The 23,512-nt window shown below is 42.3% G+C and overlaps 2 protein-coding genes across 2 annotated transcripts in view; both read left to right on the top strand.

Moving 5' to 3' along the window:
* The window catches only part of vps41 (VPS41 subunit of HOPS complex), a 49,099-nt gene extending 38,517 nt beyond the window's left edge, over positions 1 to 10,582 (top strand). Inside the window, exons 17-29 of the mRNA XM_072711601.1 lie at positions 63 to 155; positions 552 to 679; positions 1,127 to 1,271; positions 1,533 to 1,574; positions 1,778 to 1,828; positions 2,333 to 2,470; positions 3,034 to 3,088; positions 4,400 to 4,540; positions 4,651 to 4,787; positions 6,515 to 6,614; positions 7,479 to 7,523; positions 9,584 to 9,663; positions 10,182 to 10,582. Of these exons, the coding sequence (XP_072567702.1) occupies positions 63 to 155; positions 552 to 679; positions 1,127 to 1,271; positions 1,533 to 1,574; positions 1,778 to 1,828; positions 2,333 to 2,470; positions 3,034 to 3,088; positions 4,400 to 4,540; positions 4,651 to 4,787; positions 6,515 to 6,614; positions 7,479 to 7,523; positions 9,584 to 9,663; positions 10,182 to 10,253 (1,227 nt within the window). The 3' untranslated portion in view covers positions 10,254 to 10,582. The remainder of the gene's footprint in view (positions 1 to 62; positions 156 to 551; positions 680 to 1,126; positions 1,272 to 1,532; positions 1,575 to 1,777; positions 1,829 to 2,332; positions 2,471 to 3,033; positions 3,089 to 4,399; positions 4,541 to 4,650; positions 4,788 to 6,514; positions 6,615 to 7,478; positions 7,524 to 9,583; positions 9,664 to 10,181) is intronic.
* Positions 10,583 to 11,704: 1,122 nt separating this feature from the next.
* Positions 11,705 to 23,512, top strand: part of LOC111841578 (amphiphysin) — a 50,313-nt gene continuing 38,505 nt past the window's right edge. The window contains exons 1-2 of the mRNA XM_072711609.1: positions 11,705 to 11,858; positions 21,202 to 21,282. Of these exons, the coding sequence (XP_072567710.1) occupies positions 11,790 to 11,858; positions 21,202 to 21,282 (150 nt within the window). The 5' untranslated portion in view covers positions 11,705 to 11,789. The remainder of the gene's footprint in view (positions 11,859 to 21,201; positions 21,283 to 23,512) is intronic.

Consider the following 23,512-nt stretch of genomic DNA (forward strand, 5'->3'; position numbering starts at 1 on the left):
AGGACTGCTATTCTCGATGGGTACAGTCCATCCTGCTAATTGTTCATGCCTTCCTGCACCAGGCTATCAGTCAGTACCTGCCCCGGGGTGACCTGCGCCTCAGACCTGCCATCTACGAGATGATCCTGCATGAGTTTCTGAAGAGCGACTACGAGGTTATCTGTTCACCTCCATTGGGCCTTGAGGGTTTACTTGAATCATTGATGCTTTAATCCAACTTATGTCACAGCGCTGTTGAATTGTTGAATCTGATTGGGCAGAAGGGTGTTGATTATTTACTATAACATGTAGTGCTAGCGAGACAAAGTGCACAGTCAATGCCCTATTATAAAACAATGGGCGATTTTGAATAACTGGCTTACAGTCAAAACGACCAACAATTTTACAGTTAAGGACAGTGCCTTGGATCGCATTATATATGGCTTGTCATACGTTATTCCTTACTTGTGCTACTGGTTAACTCTATTCATCTCCTTATCCATTACCTATATTGAGCGTTTCCCTTTATCCTAGGATTAGCATGCATATTGAAACAGGTTTTTCCTGTGCAGGGCTTCGCCATGCTCATTCGGGAGTGGCCAGGGGAGCTCTACAACAACCTGACTATCGTTCAGGCGGTTTGTGACCATCTAAAGAAAGACCCCACTAATCGTACCCTGCTGACCACCCTGGCTGAGCTGTGAGTAGATAGCTAGTCATATCCCATAGACAGTCTCCATGGTCATAAAAATGAGTGTTCAGTGTGTTGTTAATGAGATTTAGTTAGGAGTTGGATACATCTAACTCTCTATACTGTCAATATTGTATGGTATGAGGCAATATTCGTATAGCCTGGGGTTATGATTAAGGTTTGAGTTAGGGTTGGTGTTAGGGTTAGGCTTAGGGTTAGGATTTTCTTATGGTTAGGGTTAGGTTTAGGGTCACTGATAGGCCTAGGATTGGTTTTAAACCTAGTGTTTGCTTAGGGTTAGTGGTTGGCATTAGGGTTAATGTTAGAGTTATGTTTAGCCAAGGTTGGAATTAGAGTTAGTTTTACTATTAGGTTTAGTGTTAAGGTTGACCTTCTTACTGCGTTGGTGTTGAGATAAACAGAACAGATCATTTTGGTCTTTTATTTCCGGTGCAGTTACACATATGACCAACGTTATGACAAAGCCCTGGAGATCTACCTGAAACTGAGGCACAAGGATGTGTACCAACTAATCCACAAACACAATCTGTTCTCCTCCATTGAAGACAAGATTGTGCTTCTCATGGACTTCGATAAAGAGGTAAGAGCTTCGGGAAAAAATACAGTTCGGTTTGTCCCACTCTTGTTAAGGGTCCAAAGCACGAAGTGCTTATTTTCTTTGCTTTCCTGTGCTGACCATCTCTAAGGTGTAAAACAGCTACAGCTGTCCTTATATGCTTTTAAATCTTCCATTTTCATCAACAGCGCAGTGTGTTGCTGAAATTCAGACGAGGAGCAATCAGTCATTTACACGCATGCTCAGCCCAAGGATATATTGCCTGTTTTTTGTCTTGTTTTCCAGAAAGCGGTTGACATGCTGCTGGATAATGAAGATAAAATATCGGTATGTGTGCCTGGTTATCAGATAGGACACCTGCCGTGTCTGGTACCGCAGGGCTGAATGACTTATAGTCCTGCATTGTTAGCACATTGCTGGTGGCTTAACTCCTTGCCACCAGACAGTGACCGCTGAATGAAAAAGTGAGTGTCTGCAAGTGTTAATTAAGTCACAGTTATGGATATCTCCCCACATGTTCTCTACCCTAGACTGACCGAGTGGTGGAGGAATTAACAGACAGACCTGAACTGCTGCACATTGTGAGTAGAGCTTCCAATTCAAAATATTGTTCCAGCTTAAAATGCACCCCCTTGTGGTTACTCCCGGTACAGCTATAGAGTGAAATGCCGTTGCACACTGGAATTTCCTTGTTGAGTAATTGTTAATCACTGAGATGCACTTTAAAGATGAGATGCAATTCACATTTTATTAGCTCTGTTATTACCTCACATGGCCTAATTTTTAATTATGTGATTTTAAACTGCTAAGTTCAGTGGTTTGCTTCAATCCAAATTTCCTTGTAAACAAATATGGAATGACAATAAAGGGATCTGATCTGGTCTCATCTAATCTAATGTAATGTAATCTAATCTAATCTAATCTAATCTAATCTTGTTTTTCTTTAAATATGCCTAGCCAGCCCTTGCAGTCCTCAGTTATGCCAAACAGATTTTCATAACTTCACTTCTAGAAATGATGACTTCTCTTCACCTCATTGTCATGTTCGGTGAGCAGTGATAGTTGCTTTTTGTCCCTGAATCCAGTACCTACATAAACTGTTCAAACGGGACCATCACAAAGGACAAAACTACCACGAGAGACAGATCAGTCTGTATGCCGAGTATGACAGAGCCAACCTGCTGCCGTTCCTGAGAGACAGCACACACTGCCCCCTGGAGAAGGTTTGTGGTATTTTGTTAGCCATCTGTTAAAAGAAAGCAATTTAAGTAATGGAGGCATTCTAGTTGCAGTCTGGACTTGACCAATCCATTATCAGTTAACACCATGAAGCATTTCCATGTAATAACTTTGATCACCAGCAGGTGGCAGGCAACCACAGTGCACAGAAATGTAGTCATGTATCTGTTCCTGGCTGTCTATTATAGTAGTTCTCCTCTGTTTCATCTGTTTTTCTTTCATGTACTCAAGGGAGCTGCTTTGTGTCCTATATATGCATCATATATATATATATATATATATATATATATATATATATATATATATATATATATATATGTGCGTGTGTGTGTGTGTATGTATGTATGTGTATATGTGTATATATATATATATATTCCAGCAAATACTGCCAATAATTGTGTAGTATTGTTTCCTTTATGAAATGTTGTATGCCACAATATAGAACAGTTTCTAGTGAAGTTTAAGAAATGTCCTCAAAACCAGATGTCCAGCAATTTCTAGGCCAGTGGCTCAGTGATTGCTGCTGTCTCTCTCTCCCATCTCCCAGGCCCTGGAGATCTGTCAGCAGAGGAACTTTGTGGAGGAGACCGTCTTCTTGCTAAGTGCGTATGTTCACTCATGCCGAAGCTAATTCCTGCCACTTCTTGTTAATCACAGGGGACCCTATGTGAGCTTTTCACTTTGGAGCAGGATGTCATTGACATCCTGTCATTTTCGGTCAGATGTTAAGTACAAATGTATATTTTTATTATTGATTATATCAGGTACACGTTTGAAAAAGTTGCTTTAAGTCACTCTTATCAATGGTGGTCACTTGTCATCGCATCCATTCTGGCTTGTCTACATTATGTTCAAGTCAAGTGATCTTCATTGTCATACCGTCCGTATACTGGTATCCAGTGAAACAAGGAAACGTTCCGTCAGGACCATGGTGTGACATGCAGACGGCGAGTGAGCAGGGGAGGGTTTCACAATGAATGAAAAAACACAGGAAACAGTGCAACATAAGTGGCCTGATCTCAAGACTGTACACTGAATGTGTAATCAATGGGGATAAATAAAGTAGCTGCCTTAACAGTGAAATTAAAATAGTGTGAGTGGATTGACAATGAATGAATAAATAGTAAAGGTTAAATGACCAGAGAGGATGTGGGTTTTTTTATTCTATTTTATTTGTAGCGCTTGGGGGAAAAACTGTGATTTTATGCACTGATATCTAAGTAAAAATACTGTATCATAAGAGGAGAATTGTAAGACACCATGGACACATTGCAGATGCAGACGGATAAACACGTTCCACCCCTTGGTGGCCACTGTGTATTTTGCGATTGTAATAGGATGACATGTCCACAGTCGGGGTTTGGGGTTGGGTTGGGGTATTGTGGTGGGGGGGGGGGGGGGTTGGGGCACATCTTGATACCTAAGTAATCAAAAGCCATCTGCCCTGCTGCTTGGTGCCCCATCCTGGGTTGTTCCCCGCCTTGTTCCCGTAGCCTCCGGGATAGGCTCCAGACCCCCCCAACCCTGAATAGGATAATTGGATGGATGGAATACTCTGTGCTAACAAACATGCCTGCAGACGTGTGCATCTGTAGACATTCAGAAACGACATACCATCTGCAGAAGAGGCCTTCTCTTAAAAGACCACAAATATGCCTACATACATTTAAGAATTAATGCTGTTTAATACAGTTTAATTACACATTCAGTAGTAATGTCCTTTTTAGAGGTTTGTGCAGTTATAATTGGTATGCTAATATACATTGGTGAAAATATCTTCATTAATAAATTATAAATGATTGTACTTTTATATATCATTCCATGCCCTCTTTTACGACCCAGCTTTGATGTTTCAAAGAATAGAATCCTTTTTTGTTCCGTGGACATGAAGCCACAATGCTTACTCCCTGCAGGCCGAATGGGGAACTGCAGGCGAGCTCTCCAGATGATCATGGAGGAACTGGGGGATGTGGACAAGGCCATCGAGTTCGCGAAAGAGCAGGACGACGCCGAGCTGTGGGAAGACCTCATCTCCTACTCCATCGATAAGCCGCGTGAGTGTCGCAGGGCACCGAGGAACGGAATCTCGACGGTGGCTCTGCACTGCTTTTCCCCAAGGGTCCTTTGCCACCACAGACGCTGAGACCATGTTGCTCTGTTCCAGCATTCATCACCGGGCTGCTGAACAACATCGGCACCCACGTGGACCCCATCCTGCTCATTTACCGCATCAAGGAGGGGATGGAGATCCCCAACCTCAGGGACTCGCTCGTCAAGATTCTGCAGGACTACAACCTTCAGGTCAGCCTGGGTGTCCCAGGTTTCATGCCTGGCCTGCTTGGCTTAATCTAAGTGTCCAACAAACGAATGAATGAATGAATATTTCATTATTAATGCTCTTGTTGAAATCCCCAACATAAGCTGTTGTCAATCCCAAATATTGTATGTGTTTGGGTAAGGATCCCAAATGTAACCAGGAAGCAAAATGTGAAGTATGTGTGATGTTCTTCGACATTCCGAACACGGCTGAGTTGTTAGCCACAAGGCAGGCCAAACAGAAGCATGGCTGTCTAGTTACAACCAGGGCCGGATCATGGTGAGGGCAAGATGGGCGACTGCCTAGGGCGGCATCCTCTGGGGGCGGCAAAAACTTGGCAAAACACCGGCGCTAACCTCCACCCCACCTCCCCACCGACAATTTTTACCACAGGTACAGTCTCGGAAAATATGACATTTTAAATTGGAAAGTGAATGGAAACCCTGGCTGCCCCACAAGGCCCTGAGTACAGCTTCCTGCCCCTGTACACACTGAGGGGTGCAGCAGTGAGGCAGCACTGCACCACAGATACTCAAAGCTGGCTGCCCCACAAGGCCCTGAGTACAGCTTCCTGCCCCTGTACACACTGAGGGGTGCAGCAGTGAGGCAGCACTGCACCACAGATACTCAAAGCTGGCTGCCCCACAAGGCCCTGAGTACAGCTTCCTGCCCCTGTACACACTGAGGGGTGCAGCAGTGAGGCAGCACTGCACCACAGATACTCAAAGCTGGCTGCCCCACAAGGCCCTGAGTACAGCTTCCTGCCCCTGTACACACTGAGGGGTGCAGCAGTGAGGCAGCACTGCACCACAAATACTCAAAGCTGGCTGCCCCACAAGGCCCTGAGTACAGCTTCCTGCCCCTGTACACACTGAGAGGTGCAGCAGTGAGGCAGCACTGCACCACAGATACTCAAAGCTGGCTACCCGCGTTGTTTGCTGTGCTTTTATACACAAGCACACCCACACACTGACTAATCAACCAGGATGGTCACAAAATTCTGTGGGAAAATGTCTGTTTATAAGTCTCTTCTCTGTACTCAGGTCATAAAAAATGAGTGTAGGTCAGGAAATCTTCATTAAATATGAAACGTAACGGTAATTGTTTCATTTTGTAGTATTGATGTGTGTAATTTTGCATTATTACCAAATTAAGCAAAAATTTAAAGCACTGATGACAACTTCAAGCAATTTTTTTGAAACATGCTTTCATGAGAATTTGATTTCAGTTATGTAAGCTTTTATGTTGATGAGTCCGTCTGATAATCGCTCACCCGGTGTCAAGACACTTCTGCGATTCAACCAGAGCTGAACTGAAATACATTTTAAAAGAAATTGGCTAGTGATCTCTTTAAATATACACCAAATATGACAATGCCAAACATGATTGGGGGTTGGTATGAGTGATGATCACATGACCCGTGCTCATCCTTAAATACATTTTTATAGTATTATCTTTTATTTCCAGTGTGATGCATTGCTCCCTGTCAGACACCCTGGGACAAATCTGCATTGTGAAATTTACAATTAAACTCATGAATAAGACCCATATCCTCCATTATTATGTAGCACTTTCTCCCTTTCTGTAATTTGATATACACGGTGAAATTAATAGGGACTGTGAAAGATTGTATGTGTTGTGTGGTCCTCTGTTAGCGGTGGAGATTCCCTTTCTCCGTGTGTTGTTCATCATCGCCGTTTCTCCATTGCAGATCCTTCTGCGTGAGGGGTGTAAGAAGATCCTGGTGGCTGACTCACTCTCATTGCTCAAAAAGATGCATCGGACCCAGAAGAGAGGAGTCAGAGTCGATGGTAACGTTGCCACGCTACATTTAGCCACAAAAGACCTGTTCCAGCAATTGCTTTTATTTTTAATACATATTATGTGGTATTGTTTCATGATTCATTATTCCTGACATTTCCACTTGAAGACATAATGGCATCATAAGAAATTAAGTCTGCAAACATGGTGCAGTAGAACAATCATTTAACATCAAATCTGAATAACTTCCCGTTCTGTTAACAACACGCTTTTATAGATATTCTAAAGGTAAGAACACAGCAGCTTTTAACCAGAATAGGTTTTAACCAGGTGTAGGCTGGTGCTTTTAATTTTTATAAATCATGAATCTCACTGAAATGGAAATTCAGGCTCTGCCACTATGAATCACATTTAATTGTTTCTTTGTCTGACTGTTTGTTTGTTTGTTTGTTTGTTCATTTGAATGAATTGCGTTTCTGAAGCCTGTTTGGTTGGTTTGTAGGTTTGGTCACGTGTACATCTGAGGGTCTGAAATTTACAGCATTTGTTTGCTGGGCATAGTCAATCACTAGCCAGTCTCAGCCAATAGGAACCGGTTTAAAAAAAAAAAACACACACTGGGAAGTGCTATGGAGCATCTCCTTTTATACACACATGTGGGACTGAAGGCCTCATTTCTCTCAAGGCTGCTAAACAGACTTCTGTTGCTGCCAAGGTGTTAGCATTAGCGAATCGCCTCCCTGGGGCTCCTGACTTGCATTAGGATGCAGCTCTCAGCTGAACCCACAGCTTCAGGACAGAGCCGTGATCCTGGGGGCCAGCGGCTCGTACAGCTGACGCCCTCTGTACACAGCAGCCTTTTCCTGAACTCGCTGAGCTCCTCTTTATCCTGTTGTCTTGCTGTTTCCTTGTAGAGGAGAATATCTGCGAGTCCTGCCACACCCCGATATTACCTTCTGGTAAGTCTCCCCTTCCTGTGGATGTACAGCTTCTCTGGTAAATGCCATAGACCAAGACACCAAAGCATATACCGGTGTTAAAACTGAAACGAGTTCATTTGTGAATTTCTGCTAGAGTGACACAAACATGAGGTATATATCCCCGTCCCTAAATTGGCGCTGGTGTGTGTTCCTGCCCTGCGATGGACTCGCTAGTCCTGTATGGAGCATCTGATAAGCATGGCAGAACGTATGGGTGGTTGTACTAAAGATGGAAGTGAGCTAATCACAGAGCAGCAGTACCAGCAGTGATGGACACACGGGGCTTTGCAAATTTTATGCCGTCAGTCACTGGCTGCTCCAGATCAATAGAACCCTTTACTTTACAAAGTGCAGATCCTTGATGGGTTTCAATGAGCTCATCTCAATATGCCTGTAGGAATGGGCTGTATGACCATACACAAGGCATCCTGCTCTCACTACTTGTTTGACTCTAAAGCCTGAGCTTTTTACATTTACATTTACATTTACAGCATTTGGCAGACGCCCTTAGCCAGAGCGACTTACATAAGTGCTTTAAGACTCTACAATGAATTTTTCCCAATACTAGCTCTCCAAAAGGCTCATGAATTCAATGTCTCAGCTTTTAGTTTTGCCTAATTTAATTTGTGATGTGCAGAAACAAGGTTTCTCCGTGGGTTGCACTGTTGCCTGACACCTCCAGGGTTGCCAGTTATGGTGGCTCAGTGGGTTGCACTGTTGCCTGACACCTCCAGGGTTGCCAGTTATGGTGGCTCAGTGGGTAGCACTGTTGCCTGACACCTCCAGGGTTGCCAGTCACGGTGGCTCGGTGGGTTGCACTGTTGCCTGACACCTCCAGGGTTGCCAGTTATGGTGGATCAGTGGGTTGCACTGTTGCCTGACACCTCCAGGGTTGCCAGTTATGGTGGCTCAGTGGGTTGCACTGTTGCCTGACACCTCCAGGGTTGCCAGTTATGGTGGCTCAGTGGGTAGCACTGTTGCCTGACACCTCCAGGGTTGCCAGTTATGGTGGCTCAGTGGGTAGCACTGTTGCCTGACACCTCCAGGGTTGCCAGTCACGGTGGCTCGGTGGGTAGCACTGTTGCCTGACACCTCCAGGGTTGCCAGTTATGGTGGCTCGGTGGGTTGCACTGTTGCCTGACACCTCCAGGGTTGCCAGTTATGGTGGCTCAGTGGGTTGCACTGTTGCCTGACACCTCCAGGGTTGCCAGTTATGGTGGCTCAGTGGGTAGCACTGTTGCCTGACACCTCCAGGGTTGCCAGTCACGGTGGCTCGGTGGGTTGCACTGTTGCCTGACACCTCCAGGGTTGCCAGTTATGGTGGATCAGTGGGTAGCACTGTTGCCTGACACCTCCAGGGTTGCCAGTTATGGTGGCTCAGTGGGTAGCACTGTTGCCTGACACCTCCAGGGTTGCCAGTTATGGTGGCTCAGTGGGTAGCACTGTTGCCTGACACCTCCAGGGTTGCCAGTCACGGTGGCTCGGTGGGTTGCACTGTTGCCTGACACCTCCAGGGTTGCCAGTTATGGTGGATCAGTGGGTAGCACTGTTGCCTGACACCTCCAGGGTTGCCAGTTATGGTGGCTCAGTGGGTAGCACTGTTGCCTGACACCTCCAGGGTTGCCAGTTATGGTGGATCAGTGGGTAGCACTGTTTCTTCACACCTTAGGGGTTCACAGTCAGAGCCATTGGGTGGAGTTGATGAAATATCCTAATCACAGAAACCATCCAAATTAACACTAACTAGGATGGAAAAAACTAGTGCATTTTGAAACTGTGAATAGTTTAGCTGTGGAAAATATAAGAAAATAATACCTTGTTTCCCTCATTTTAAATATGATTGGGATACCACTTTGTAGCATTGCCACATATCTCAAAGCGGTAAAACTGTTTGTTTACTCCAGGATCTATTGTGGCTAATATCTGCTTAATAGCAAAATGAAAAACACTCTGACTCTACAAAATCTCTTAGTTTGATTTCCACAGTATGAATTCCAGGCCACATCATCTCCTTGCCAGTAACCATGTCCCTCTTGCAGATACAGCCAAGAACTTCAGTGTCGTGGTCTTTCACTGCAGACATATGTTCCACAAGGAATGTCTACCTTCACCTGGAATGGTCAGTCTCTCTCTCTCCTTCCCTTCCTTCCTCCCTCCCCCCTTCCTCTCTCACTTTATCTCTCTTAGAAGCTGTCTCAGCTTTATTAAATAAGCTACAGTTTATTCATTATTATTGATGAACATCACATATAAAACTAAATTCATGCAGTGCTTGGCGCCATAACTCAGCGGTGTAACCAGCCGATGTGGCGAAAGCAATTGTTCCTTTAACAGTAATATTTGTGATTTACTATGATTCGGTTCTAATAAATTAGGATTCTTTTGCTGTTTTCTCGGAATTGCAGCGGTATCCCAAACACCATAGTTCCTGAGGATACGCAGTAACTGTCCGGTGCATTATAACATAATTATAAATTACATTGTGAATGCATTTGTCTTATATATACCTTTTAGGTAGATGTTTTTGTTGTCAGTATATTAAGTGTGACCTTTTGTAAAATTATGGCTATGGATATTAGTAGCCGAGACCAGTTGCAGTGAAGTTGAAACTATCATCTTCCTGTAATATCCACTCAGGTCCAGTTCTGCAACATCTGCAGTGCAAAGCGACGAGGACCTGGAAGTGGCATCCTGGAGATGAAGAAGTGATGGATGCTGCCCGCTTCATGCCCATGATCTTGCCAACCTCTCTGTTTGTATGTGTCTCTTTGTGTTGCACTGTAAAATTTGCGACACAGGAAACGCCCGATTACTTTTAATTTGTTGTTTAAACAGGAAGTTGTAGATATAACAAGGTAAGCACACAAGTGCAAAAGATACCTTCTATCATTCAGTATTGACGCATCTTACGTTATTTCTGCTCTTCTACAGTTGTTAATATTTCTGTGTTGATTTCTCTTTAATGGTTTTTGCTTATGCTTTTGCTGAGTGTTAATTACTAAAACTGTACTGCTGCCAATAAAAGTGATCTTGCGGAATGTTCTGCTAGCGACTTTGTGACCAGCCTGTCTGCCAGGCTCACTTCCCAATAGGATAAATCCAGAATAGGGTGCTGTCCCATTTCGGATGCTATTTTTGACACTGTGATGGTGCCTATCCATTCAGACTTTCCTTTTTTGAGAAGATTCTCAATTCGATCATTATGTGTAGATATGATAGACTAAACATTTAAATGACTAATGGAACAATAACCAGGAAAAGCCACCTGCCCCGTAAATGTACTTCATTTCAACTGCAAATTTCTTGTAGAAGTTCAGTGTTTAGTAATTTTAAGTCAGTCCTCCTGTGTACGAAGCAGAGATGTTATTCTGTTCTTGTTATTTAGATACCAGATCTTTAGATTCCCTTTAATACCCTAACACCTGCAGAATTCGAGGTCCCATTCAGTGCCCTCACATCTCCAAAATTCGAGGTCCCATTCAGTGACCTTACATCTCCAGAATTTGAGGTTCCATTCCATGTTCTCTCTGTGTTTATGCAGTTTTGCTCCTTCCACCCAGAAATATGTGGTTAGAGTAGCTGCATGGGTCCTCCATGGTGTGTGGCTGAATGCCCGCGCAAAGGCGCAACATCTCATCCAAGCGATCTCCTGCCCTTTGGCTCCTGGGATGAACTCCAAACTTACCATGACCTAGATAAGTGTTCATGGAAGATTGATGGATAATAAGTTTTTGGAAGAAATTACTTTTGTTTATGTATGTTTATGTATGTGGATTCAGTTTAATGAAGGTTTTTTGCACATGTGTGCTTGTGTGTGTGAGTTTGTCGTTCTTTTGCTTGGCTGTGAGGTGCCACATTCTCTACACATCTTTTGTCTTCCACAAGTGGTTAGTCAAAACATGAAGTTAGGTTTCAGTGCAACTGCAGATGTTTCTTCTGCATGATATCTCTGTTGAACTATCCTTCTGAACTAGAGAGAACTGTAAGTTACATTTAAGTATCAGTATATAACTGGAAAACACCTGCAGCACAATATAAACGGTCTAGACTAAGTCGCGATCCTCTAATTGCTTCCATCGTTTTTAGTACCCTGTACGAAATGTGCGGTAAAAAGGCGTTCAAAACCCAACGTTACTTTAAGCGGACGGCCACACCTCCATCCCTCCCCTACCCACCGCACATCGCATACCGTCCGGATCCCCCGGTCCCGCAAGCCGGGCTTATTATACCCCAGTACCGGCAGCCATGGCGGACATCAAAACGGGGATTTTCGCCAAAAATGTACAGAAGAGGCTCAACAGAGCGCAGGAAAAGGTAAGCAGGACGCACGGTGATGAAGGATACGGGAAATGACTGACTGGTCATGCCAGAGATGGTGCTGCGTATCTGACGGAGTGATGGATGGTTATTATGCCGCGATGCTGATGTGTACCGACAAGCGGGAAGTTATTTCCACGCCTTTATTAGCAGATATAATATTATAATATTGTAAAAAATCATAACGGAACACCATCAAAGTATTTTAAAAATTATTCTGCAACTGCGTTTGGGTATTATTACTGCAGTTGTTGGCAAGCAAAAAGATGCGATTAAATTTATTAGTCTACACAGCATAACCATATCAGTATACTAGTTTACAGCAGCATCTCCCTAATTTACCGGTGATTACATGGGTTACACTGATGTTTTAGGCCATTTAACATGGGGAAAAAGCGGTTTGTGAACCTGAAAAGTACATCGAGTCGGAGGTAATTAAAACGCACGCATTCTGCTTGGTTCAGTTTTTATTGTACAAAAAAAGATGCGCCACTCCATTAGAAATTTTCAATAATTTATAGCATTGTGATGGAGAATTTCCTCGACGACATGAATAATGGAATTAAAATGCACTTATTCGTCGAATACGGGTCGTGTATTGCAGATCCAGCCACGGCTATCAGGCAGATGTGCCCAGATGTGCATCCTTAGACTGCATGTATACAGATGCAGCGGCGATATGATTTTCTAGTTCTTGTAATATTTGGATTGTGGCAGCCTCGTTATAGACTAATATAAACTTTAAAAGCACGGTAATGGGGAAACGTCACGGCTTTGCTGTTAAATATTCTGTGAAATACTGCCTGCTGGTTTCTTTCATTTAAAGAGATGCATTTACAGTATAAGAGTGGCAATAAACTTGTGAAATATTCCCTGCTGTTTGCAATACATAATGGAAAAAGTTCAATTATACAATGTGTGTACATCAATAACATAAAATCCTTACGAAAATGTAATTATATATAATTCTGCATACCGTCGCTCACCTGAATATATATTAGCTTGCTCAAAAAAGATGCACATTTACCTGTTGTTTTTGACCACTTGTTGGGAATATATGGTTCTTTACTCTTAATGGTGTGCAGTTGTGAAATTGCTTTGTGTACACAGATTGGGTGCCATTGCAGATTCCTGGTATAGTAACCTACTGGAATTTAGACACTCGGCATTAAATCGTCCATGTAAAAGTCTGTTACTCAGTAATCATCCCAGGACGTCCAGAAAGCCTTCATCATCCACTCCTGCTCTGCCTCTCCTCTCACCTGGGGAGATACTGACATGCTTCCGTTAGCAGAATCCTTCACTGAATGCTGCGACCAGGGCTGCACTATTTAAAGCCGGCTAGCTGCTCAGCAGCTGAATGCCAACTTGACAAATGCATCGTCCAGCTGTTGATAAACCGCTTAGCTTACAGACCTACCCAGGAGCCACAAGTGTGGTAATAACACGCATAGAGAGCGTACTCTCAGGTATGACACTAAAAGCATTGTATTACGTATAGGCTGTATGTAGAAATAAACGATTGTAACTACTAATAATGGTAATGGTAGTGATCAATCTGCCAGCCATCAGTACCTGGTAACTGTACAGCCTGGTATCTGTCTCAGGACCAGCCAACACAACACAAATCTGCCTGCTCTTTGTCTCACCACCTAAAGCAATAACTTTTTTCCGCATCCTAGATGTTATTCTAATAGGAGAGACCGGGGATGGTTATAACGTTTTTTTTTTTTACATTTTTGCCTGTACCTCGGAGCTCCTTTATGGAATCACTTTCAAAATTTGATACAAACTATCTACATGTGTCTTCTATTAAATAAGGTTTTATCTCTATCACAAACAGATAATGAATGATTTAGCCTCAAACCCATGGGGTGAAATGTTACAAGTTACCCCTATAGTCAGTGATAGTTGTAACACAGCCACAGGTTAAATGTAACATTATAAATGATGTAAAAAAATATCAAGTTATTCAAAGTTTTTTTATTATTATTATTATTAGTATTATTATTTGGTTCAACAAAATGTGTGGGTATGTATGCATATGCGTACAATATATGGTCATCAAAACTAAAATCAAAGATCATAATAAAGCCAAACATACTATGCACCAGTTTTCCATCCATCCATTTTCTGAAACCACCTGTCCTATTCAGGGACAACGGGGGTCAGAGACTACTGGCACAATGCAGGGAACAACCTAGGATGGGGTGCCAACCCACCACAGGGCTCACACACTCACACACCACACAATCACAGGCAATTTAGCAACTCCAATCAGCTGCAGCATGTATTTGGACTGTGGGGGGAAACTGGAGTACCCAGAGGAAACCCCACAAGGACATGGGGAGAACATGCAAACTCCACACACATGGAATTCTGACCACGGGTCCTAGAGGTGTGAGGTAACAGTGCTAACCACTGCACCACCATGCTGCCCCAACTCCACTTTTAATAACTGAATAATAGTGTGTGTGTGTGTGTGTGTGTGTGTGTGTGTGAGAGAGGTCATCCCAAAAACCCGCACCCACAATGGATCAGGTTCCCCACCCCTGCTCTATGCATTTCACCCAATTTTTCTTCGACTGAAATGTTCCACACGCACAATGTAGACGTTTCCAGGGCTTGAGAATTGGCCTGGTGGGCAGTTGGAGAAATACCACTACAACTATCCCAGACTGTGGCAGCCATGAACAAGTTTATTTTGTAGCTAAGAGCAACAATTTTAGCACTCAGAACTTATATTAAAGATATTTACATAGGCACATACATTTCTTCAGTCTGAGTGTGTTTGGTACATGGTGCTTCTTCTTCACATGTGAAATAAAGACTAATCTGAGCATGTGCAGAGTGAGTTACGGGATCTGTAACAGACCACATACAGTACCTGTCATTGGACTACAAAAACTACATAACAAGGGAATCACATGCAAACTCCACACACACAGCAAAAAGGTAGGATTCTAACCCCCAACACTGTAAATATGAGGCACTAGCATTACCCAATCCCATGTTTTTTATTTATTATTTAACCAGAACATTTGTGGCAGAGTTTTCCTGATCTTTGCTAGCCATTTCTCTCAGTTGAATGCTCATCTTTGGTGGTTGGTCTCTCTGCCCTGATAATGACTGTCGCCTGTCACTGTGCTACAGTAAGTGCAGCCTCTGTAGTGGACTGATATACTGTAGTAACAGCAGAAACTGGAATTTATATCAATAAAGGGCTCGCTTCCTACTCGCCTTGCAGAACATTCATCTGTATGGCTTTCTTTTATTTATAGATGCTTAGCGTTTAATTAACTGAAGTTGGCTTAAGCTTTTAGGAAAATCAAGGCACACTTAAATGTCCTGAAGGATCTGTTTAATGAAGAAAGCTCTTACTGAAGCATTGGTTTGTCCCTGCCATTATTTTCTCATGACATTTTCTGTTTGTTTGTTTGTTTGTATTGTATTGTTGTTCATCTTCTGTCATTTGTATATACAGTATGTTAATCTGCTTTTTTCAGCAACACACTGATTGTTCCCTCCGGGGCTTTAGGTTCGAATCCCATCCTCTGTGTGTGTATTTAACATTGTTCCATCCTGCCTCTTTTCTGGTTGCTATGGTTTTCACTCTCAGTCCAAGCATGTACCTCTGACGTGGTTAGAGGTCTGATAGACTGTGAGTGTATGAGCCAAGTGGACCCGGAATCCCATCCAGGGTGCAGCCCCCTGCTTCCCGGGGTGGATTCCGGCTCTCTGCCATCCTGTGGGGAAATGGATGGGTGGAGAGTCTGTTGCCCTTTTTTGCAGAACGTTTAGTCAGTTTCACACTGAGACCAGCTTTTACCTAATCAGAATTTCCTGTTGTTGAACCCCATCTGTGTAAAAACAGTGGAACACTGAGATTTTACAGTTTCTGATTCTTTCCTCATAAAAATCAAGTGTATCGTTAGTGTTGTGTTTCTGTAATGTTCTGTGTCATTGTGCAGTGGTAGAATGAATAACGTTCCTGAGCAGGAAAGCAAGGAGAGTACCTACACCAGAATGTACCATCGCCTAGATCATTGAAACCTGGAAGGGATATTTGTATTCAGTCTAGATTTTTTTTCTTTCTATCAGTAGTTAAGTTTTTGCCATTTTTTAAAGAATACCAGATTAAGATTTGTATGAGGTGTTTATGTTTTGTGCCGTAAGTTATGTCTTCTGGAGACGAGCTTCCCTGCTGATACTCAGAAAGAAACACTTTCAGGATCATGTGGTTTCTGTCGTTTCCTGGGAGACTTTGGATTTGCTTCGCAGCGTGAGACGTCCTCACCGAGTCACTGCTGTAAATTATTACTTAATAGAGGTCTGTTTGCACTGAATTCTTTCTTGAGTGTTGACGGTAGTTTATTAGTGCTCTTGCAAAGGAGTGAGCGTTAATATCATTTTGTTACCAAGCCAGTAATTTTGCAGCACTCTGGAGTTGCTTCAGGGAACAGCGAACCCAACCCTGGAAGTGGAAATACTCAGTTCGGGAGTACGAATTCCTGATTGCCGGTCAGAAATTGAGACCTCATTACTCACGTAGGCTGACAAAAGAACATGCTGACAAGCTGTTGTTTTATTTACTGCCTTTTCCTAATTAAAAGGGAAATGTTTATTATTCAGTGGGAAAGTAACCTTGACAACTGCAGTTTTTGTTGTAAAATACATCAAGAAAACGTACTTGCTTTGTCTTTTACAGATAAACATCATATCCTTTGTCCTTCACAACTCATCACCACACAGAGCCAGATCACAAAATGGCAGCCGTTAAAATGGGTGCCAGTGTAATTCGTTCTGTTGGCTGGGGTCTGTGAGACGATAACGAGCGCCGGACGTTTCTGAGTAATTATGCCAGTGCTTGTGCTTCCAGAGTTAGTGTTACGTTCACAGATATTCAGAATCACTGCTGTGCTGTTGTGTCATATTTCATTCACGAACCATTAGATGGTTTTAAAACACTCAAACTCCACTAAGGAACCATTTCTGTTCTGAAAGTGTCTCATCTGGGGGCGATTCTAGGATTTTTTTTAAGGTGGGGGACATACAGTAAGAGTGGCCGAAATTCATGCAAGGGACCACCCTTATTTTTAACCAATATTAACCAATATTTTATGATTGAGTGAGTGATAGGGGAGGGGGCACAACCAGGGCCAATCAGCTTTCAGCTGGGACCAGTGCTCCAGTGGCTCCGCCCTTCTATACACCGACAGACAAAAGCATGGCAGGAAATGCTGTCTCTCAGAGTAATGGCCTGTCCACTGGGCTCATCATGTGCGTATTTATTTTCTGTAAATGGACTCATATTCAAACATCTCATTTTGAATGCTAACTAGTCAAATGGGCCTGGAACCTGGAGCTCGTCCCCTAAATCTAAATCATTAGGCTGCTTGAAACAGGCCCATGAAGGGCTGTTATTATTTTTGTGTTACTCAAGGAATAAGCCTGTAAATGTAAAGCTGTGTGTTTAAACTTTCTTTTGGAATGACAAATTGAGTGTATATCTGTGCTAATGAAAACCAAATGGATGGCATTATTACATTCCGGTATGTTCTATGAGCTCCATTTAGTAAGAAACCGTCGCTGTGTTTGTGCCCCAGAGAAACACAGGAAGCCCTGATGATGCCAATAGTCATTATAGATGTTAAGCGCTTCATGTGCCCAGCAGGTTGGCTGATGCCTGGCAGCTCTGGGGCTGGCATTAATGCCCCCCCCCACTGCAGGTATTAGTGTTGGGCGGGTGCAAGCATCATCAAACGGAATTTGAGGGGGTCTTGATCTTAGTGTTGCCTCAATATTGTAAGTACTGCAGGCAAGCAGGGAGAGGACAGCATCCATGCCATGCCGCTCTCCTGGTAGCGGGCTAGGAGGGCCCAATCAACCAGCCAGGTAGGTGGGTTAGTAGATACATAGATAGATCTATATCCCTTGGGTGAATATATAGATAACCATAACCCTAAAGTAAAATTACATACAGTCCAGCATAAAATACAGAAAGAATATAAATACATAGTGGATAGGGTCATGTGGGTGGGTTGCTGAGGGCTGTATGAGGATGCAGTGCTCCTTCCGCTCCAGGAACAATTCATAACAGCGATACTATGTGATTATATCCAGTCTCAAGAATCTTGGCAGAAGAGGAATTTTTCAACATGACAACGATCCCAAACACATTGCAAAAACAACATGAGTTAAAAATTAAAAAATTGAAAACTTTGAACTGGCCAGGCATGTCTCCTGACAATAGAACACTTTTTGGGAATTTTACAGCAGAAAATTGAGCAACAGAACCCCTGCAGCAAAGAGCAAATGAAAAGACCATCTCCCCATAGATTTGTGCAGGACTAATATCATCCATTCCCTGGAGGACTGAATCCGTCATCAGAAATAAAGATGGACAAATAGGAGAATGGAATGTCGCTGTTTTTGTACTGACTTTAACTGATGTTAGTTCATAGATACGGACCTTTCATTATTGTTTAATTAGTTAAATATTTCTATTTTTCAAATTAATTGGTTTCATTCTTGTTGGACATTTTAACGACAAATAAATAAAAATGATTATTAAATCCACAGGAATTTAATTTTCTTACCATTTTAGTGATACTGGCTATGGCTGTATTTGTATGCTCATATGCTGTGTGCGTGTGTGTGTGTGTGTGCGCGCGCACACGCGCATGTGTATGTGTTGTTGATTTGCTGAAATTCATAGCACTGTTATTGTTATTGCTGATTTACAGTTTAGTTGTTGTACTGTTACTGCTAAGTCTGAGTTGATCAGAAGTTAATTATTTTAAAAATAGCAACGGTATCCTGTGGAATCTGTGTGTATTTGGGACAATACGTGATTATTTACGAGTAATTTAGTAATGGTGCTGACTGTCTCATTTGAGTCAGCTGATGTCACGTTGGGCACAACGCTTTTCAACAGACCAGTGCATTCCTAGCACACAATGGCACTTTCTAGCATTTTATTCTAGCATTTGTCTGTGGTTATTATATTCCCCAAACAGGGAATACATATGATTTTAGGACCAGCCCACCACCATCACCGCAGACACTTTCTTATCAATGCGATAACTCAAAAAGTATCTGATGCTTCTTTTCCAAACATTGCAGGCACATTGTTTAGGCTACATTCCGGAACTAATCAAATTTTGAGACAAATTGACCAAAGCAACACTGCTTAGTGGTAAAAATGGAAGGGTGACTGCAGACGACATTTGACCTTTTGAAAAGTATTTGATCGATCGTATTACTACTTCACAGCAAAATGAAATGGGTGAAGATCTACAATTAACATGCTGAGACAAAGTGACCAAAATTTGAGAGAAATCACCAGAAAGTTAATCAAAGCAGTGCCACAAATTAAAGCAGTGATAGCAAAGAAAAGTAGCCTCCGTCACTTGATTGTTAGCATGGTAACTAAAATATAAATATATTTGCCGAATATTTTCTAAACTTTGCAGACACATTCTATGAAGATCTGGCAGTGATCAGACTAGTCACAGAAAAACTGAAGCAGTGCCACATAGTGGTGTGTAAGAGAAGAGCAGCATCGGACACTTGATCTTGTCAACATGATAACTCAGAAAGTATTTGTCATTTTCCAAACCTTGCAAACTGAAGGGTTAACAATCTAGTACTGTTCAAATTTTGAGATATATTGCACCAAAATTGAAGCAACTCTGCTTAGTGGCTGCAAAGAGAAGGGTAACTGCAGTAGACACTTGATCTTATGAATAGGATAACTCTATTTGAACTTATTACTCTCTGTACTCTGATCTTTGATGGATCTTAGTACTACTTCAGAAAAACATTATTTGGATGAAAATCGATACCTGATACACCTGACACAAATCACCTCCACACTGAAATGGCAGCATTTGGTGGCAGCAGAGGGCGAAAAGGAAGGCTGCAGAAGTCATCTTTCCAACACAGTCATCTAAACGTTTTCCATGGATTTTTCAAGCTTCCTAGGAACAACGTACAGTACAGGTCATTGCTTCACAAACTGTGGTGCACGAGATGAGTCTACATTCGTTTTCTCACCCACCCAGCTGTAATCCTAGTCAGCACATGAAAGAACAGGTGCAAATTTGGTGATCCTGATTGGATTGAGACACGTCACAGAGAGCTGGGCTTTCAATATGGATTTTTTTGGAGAAGTGGGGAGCGTGTGTAGCTAAAGCTTGCGTGGTATTGTGGTAACATTTTCAACTTATTGCGGGATTTTCTTTCAGCGAAACTTGTTGAGTGTGCTAGTGTTCAGTTTCCACAAGTTTGGCATCTGTTATATTACACAGATTTTATGTACAGCCCATTGTACATGTGAGGTAGTTTTTTGGTCAGCTCACTGGAGCTTGTGTCTGCACAGTCAAAAACAGTCTAGGTTGCAAAAAACTGCAGTAGGGTGTGTATGTATCTGTATGTTTGTGTCTGTTTGAAGAGCTTCTTTGCACAGACAGTTGGGATCCTAGATGAGTGCAGTGTTTAGCACCTGCACAGTATCATTCTCAGCAGCCTTCTTAACCCACACATGTACATAAATAAATGCTTATTTCTAGACTCTTGTATTACCTCCATTTGTTGTCAGTTTTGCACACCATAGATATTTATGATTATAATTTAATGTCAAATTTTTGTAATAAGTTATAATCTCTGTCTTTGCTAAATGTATGGGCACCGCACTGCATATTGTATATTGTACGCGATATACATATGTATGTGACAAAACTTTGAAACTTCAAAATGTTTTGCAAATTGGCAATTAAGTGGAACTTGTAATAAATGAATAGGTGTACTTTAGTTTACACGAGTTACATGCCAAGTTCAGGTAGAAACACATTTATTGGCTTTCACATTTCCAGGTGATCCATACAGTAATTCTAGAAATGTCAGTGGTTGGGAGTGTGGGAGGGATTAGATGGGGGAGGCTGTCCAGGAAATGCATTGTTGCCGTGCCAACAGAATCTTTACTAATTCATTATTGATATATTTATATAGCCAGTGAGTGTGTGAGTGCATGGTGTGAGTGTGGTCGACTCACAAAAATAAATAGGAATTAAATAGACAGACTGCTGTGATACTGTTGGCCTGGGAGAAATGAGGCTTTATTGGTATTATCATGTCCTCCCCATCACTGAGTAATTCCAATTTTGTGTTTTATTGGTTCAGGTGGGGGTGAAATCAGGTAGTTATTGACAGAACTTGGTAATCTCTCCCATATGGGTTTTGAAGACACACTTTACCGACACCCATCTTACCTTAAAGATTTTTTTTACAACAATGAACAAGTTTGCCTTTGTTTCCCAACATGTTTTGTCTCCTCCAGGTGCTCCAGAAGCTGGGCAAGGCCGACGAGACGAAGGATGAACAGTTTGAAGTATTTGTCCAAAACTTTAAGAAACAGGAGGTAGGACCCCAGTGGCCGTAGTGGGGAGGGGGGAGGCAGGGGAGATGTGAAATTGTCAGCAAAACCAGAGGATTTGCCTCAGATATTAGCTCTCTATCTGTCATGTAAATTACTAGATAAAATATCAGACCTGTATGTCTTCCCTACCTCTGTCATGTTGGAGTGAGGTGCCGTCAGACAGGCTAATAAGACGTTTGACCCCCCCATACTGACCTGGAAGGGAAGGAGAAGTAAATATGGGCTTGCTTTATCAGTATTTTTTTTTTCAGAATGGTCAAAAAACTAAGGAATCAGTGTTCTGATTCTCATACCATACTCCAATCCAATACTAATCCAGATCATGAATGGGTATAATCAGAATTAATACTGTATCAGCATCAGAATACTAATTCTTAGATTTTTGCATGAACTAGAAAAATGTAGTAATTGAAGTTTTGTTTTTTTGGTAACGTTTTACTTGATTCAGATACTACTGAGGTACAAATCATGAACAAACATAGTTTGAGAAACTTGAGATAAGATGCATCAGGATTCATTAATGGTAAATGGATTGCATTTACATGAGCACACAAAGCGCTTTACAGTTATGCCTCACATTCACCCATCCACACTCACACACCGGTGGTGGAGGCTGCCATGCAAGGCACCAACTGGCTCACCAGGAGCAATTTGGTGTTCAGTCTCTTGCTTAAGGACACTTCGATGGGGTCAGGAGGAGCTAGGGCTCGAACCTGCAACCCTCCAGTTGCCAAACGGTAGCACTACCTTCTGCACCACCATCGCCCCATAATGATGAGCAAACATGAGATCAGTATTTCACTTGTGTTATTCATGACTTGTTCCTTCTGTAGTTCATAGTTCATAAAGGTTTACAGAAATAATGGATATGGTAACAAATACAGTAACTACTTGAGATATATACAGTATATATACACACTCATTGTTAAAAGGAAGTATGTCCCCCTCCTTTAAGTCCATGTTTTTATTTATCTGGGCTTAAATAACAATTGTATGGTACTTACAGTAGCAACTTCTATATGCAAACAAATCTACTGTAACCCGGGGAAAAAAGCACAACAGATTTCTATCTGCTGTTATTTCTAACTTTCTTACTTTTCTAAAAAGTAAGAAAGTTAGAAACAGTTTGAAAAAAAAATAATGTAATTCTAAGAATCACAGATGATACACACCTAATATTTGGTAAAATTGGGGGAAAAAACATCATAAGGACTGCTGCACATACGTATGTGCTGTTTATTTTGGGTCACAAGGTACTGTAGTGTATAATCTTTAACTGAATGATTCAAATATTATAATTCTATCATCTAGTGCTCCTACATTGTGTCATCTTTGCATTTAACAGAAAGGCACTTCTGTTGTACCATAAAACCCCCGTTTTCCATATTCAGAAGGGAATGAAGCGACTGCCCACTTCAGCTGATATTGCTATTGCAAAACTCTGAGGTGCATTAAAAAGTAATCAGCTGTGCGAAATAAACCCCCCTATGTAAGGTGAGCAGGATTGTGTGGGCATGCAGTTTGTGAGCCTGGCCACCACTGCTGACTGTATAATGGAATCATGCCGCTACATGAGGATGTTTACTCAGTGGAGAGTTTATTAGCCAAAGCAGCTTGCAGCCTGCTCCTATATACAGCATTCAGACAGGGTCAAGGAGTCACTTACTGTGTGTCTGAGCACCAGTCTAGGATGCAGGGTCTAAGTGATTTGAAATGCAGTGCGATTGCTGGTGCCAGACGGGGTGGTTCCAGCATCTCAGAAACAGCCACCCTCCTGAAATTTCCAACGCAATACAACGTCCAGACTTTTCAGAACATGGTGTGATTCGAATACCCAGTCTTATTGCTAGAAACACCACATTAATGAGAGAGATCAGAGGAGAACGGCAAGTTCTCAGCCCTTTAAGTAGTTCTGGAGACGCCTGAGTGTAGCTCTGTGCAAACCAGCAGCACATTTACATTTAATGAGGCCCCATCTTCATCCCTCCAGAGGAAATCCAGGAGCCGAGATAAGTGACTATTGTACCTTGTTTGGCTGATGGGAAATGATTTTCCTCCCTGCTTTTTTTGAAAGCATGCTCTGAATCTGCATCCACACTGAAAATCATGATGGAGATTCTCCGTAAAGACCGGGCGTCACGTCCCTCCGCCCAGCCCTCTCATGTGCCACGCCCACCTCCTTACCCCCATGTGAATTCCCAACGTATCAGCT

This window comes from Paramormyrops kingsleyae, chromosome 1 (genome assembly GCF_048594095.1).
Source record: "Paramormyrops kingsleyae isolate MSU_618 chromosome 1, PKINGS_0.4, whole genome shotgun sequence".
NCBI classification, from domain to species: Eukaryota; Metazoa; Chordata; class Actinopteri; order Osteoglossiformes; family Mormyridae; genus Paramormyrops; species Paramormyrops kingsleyae.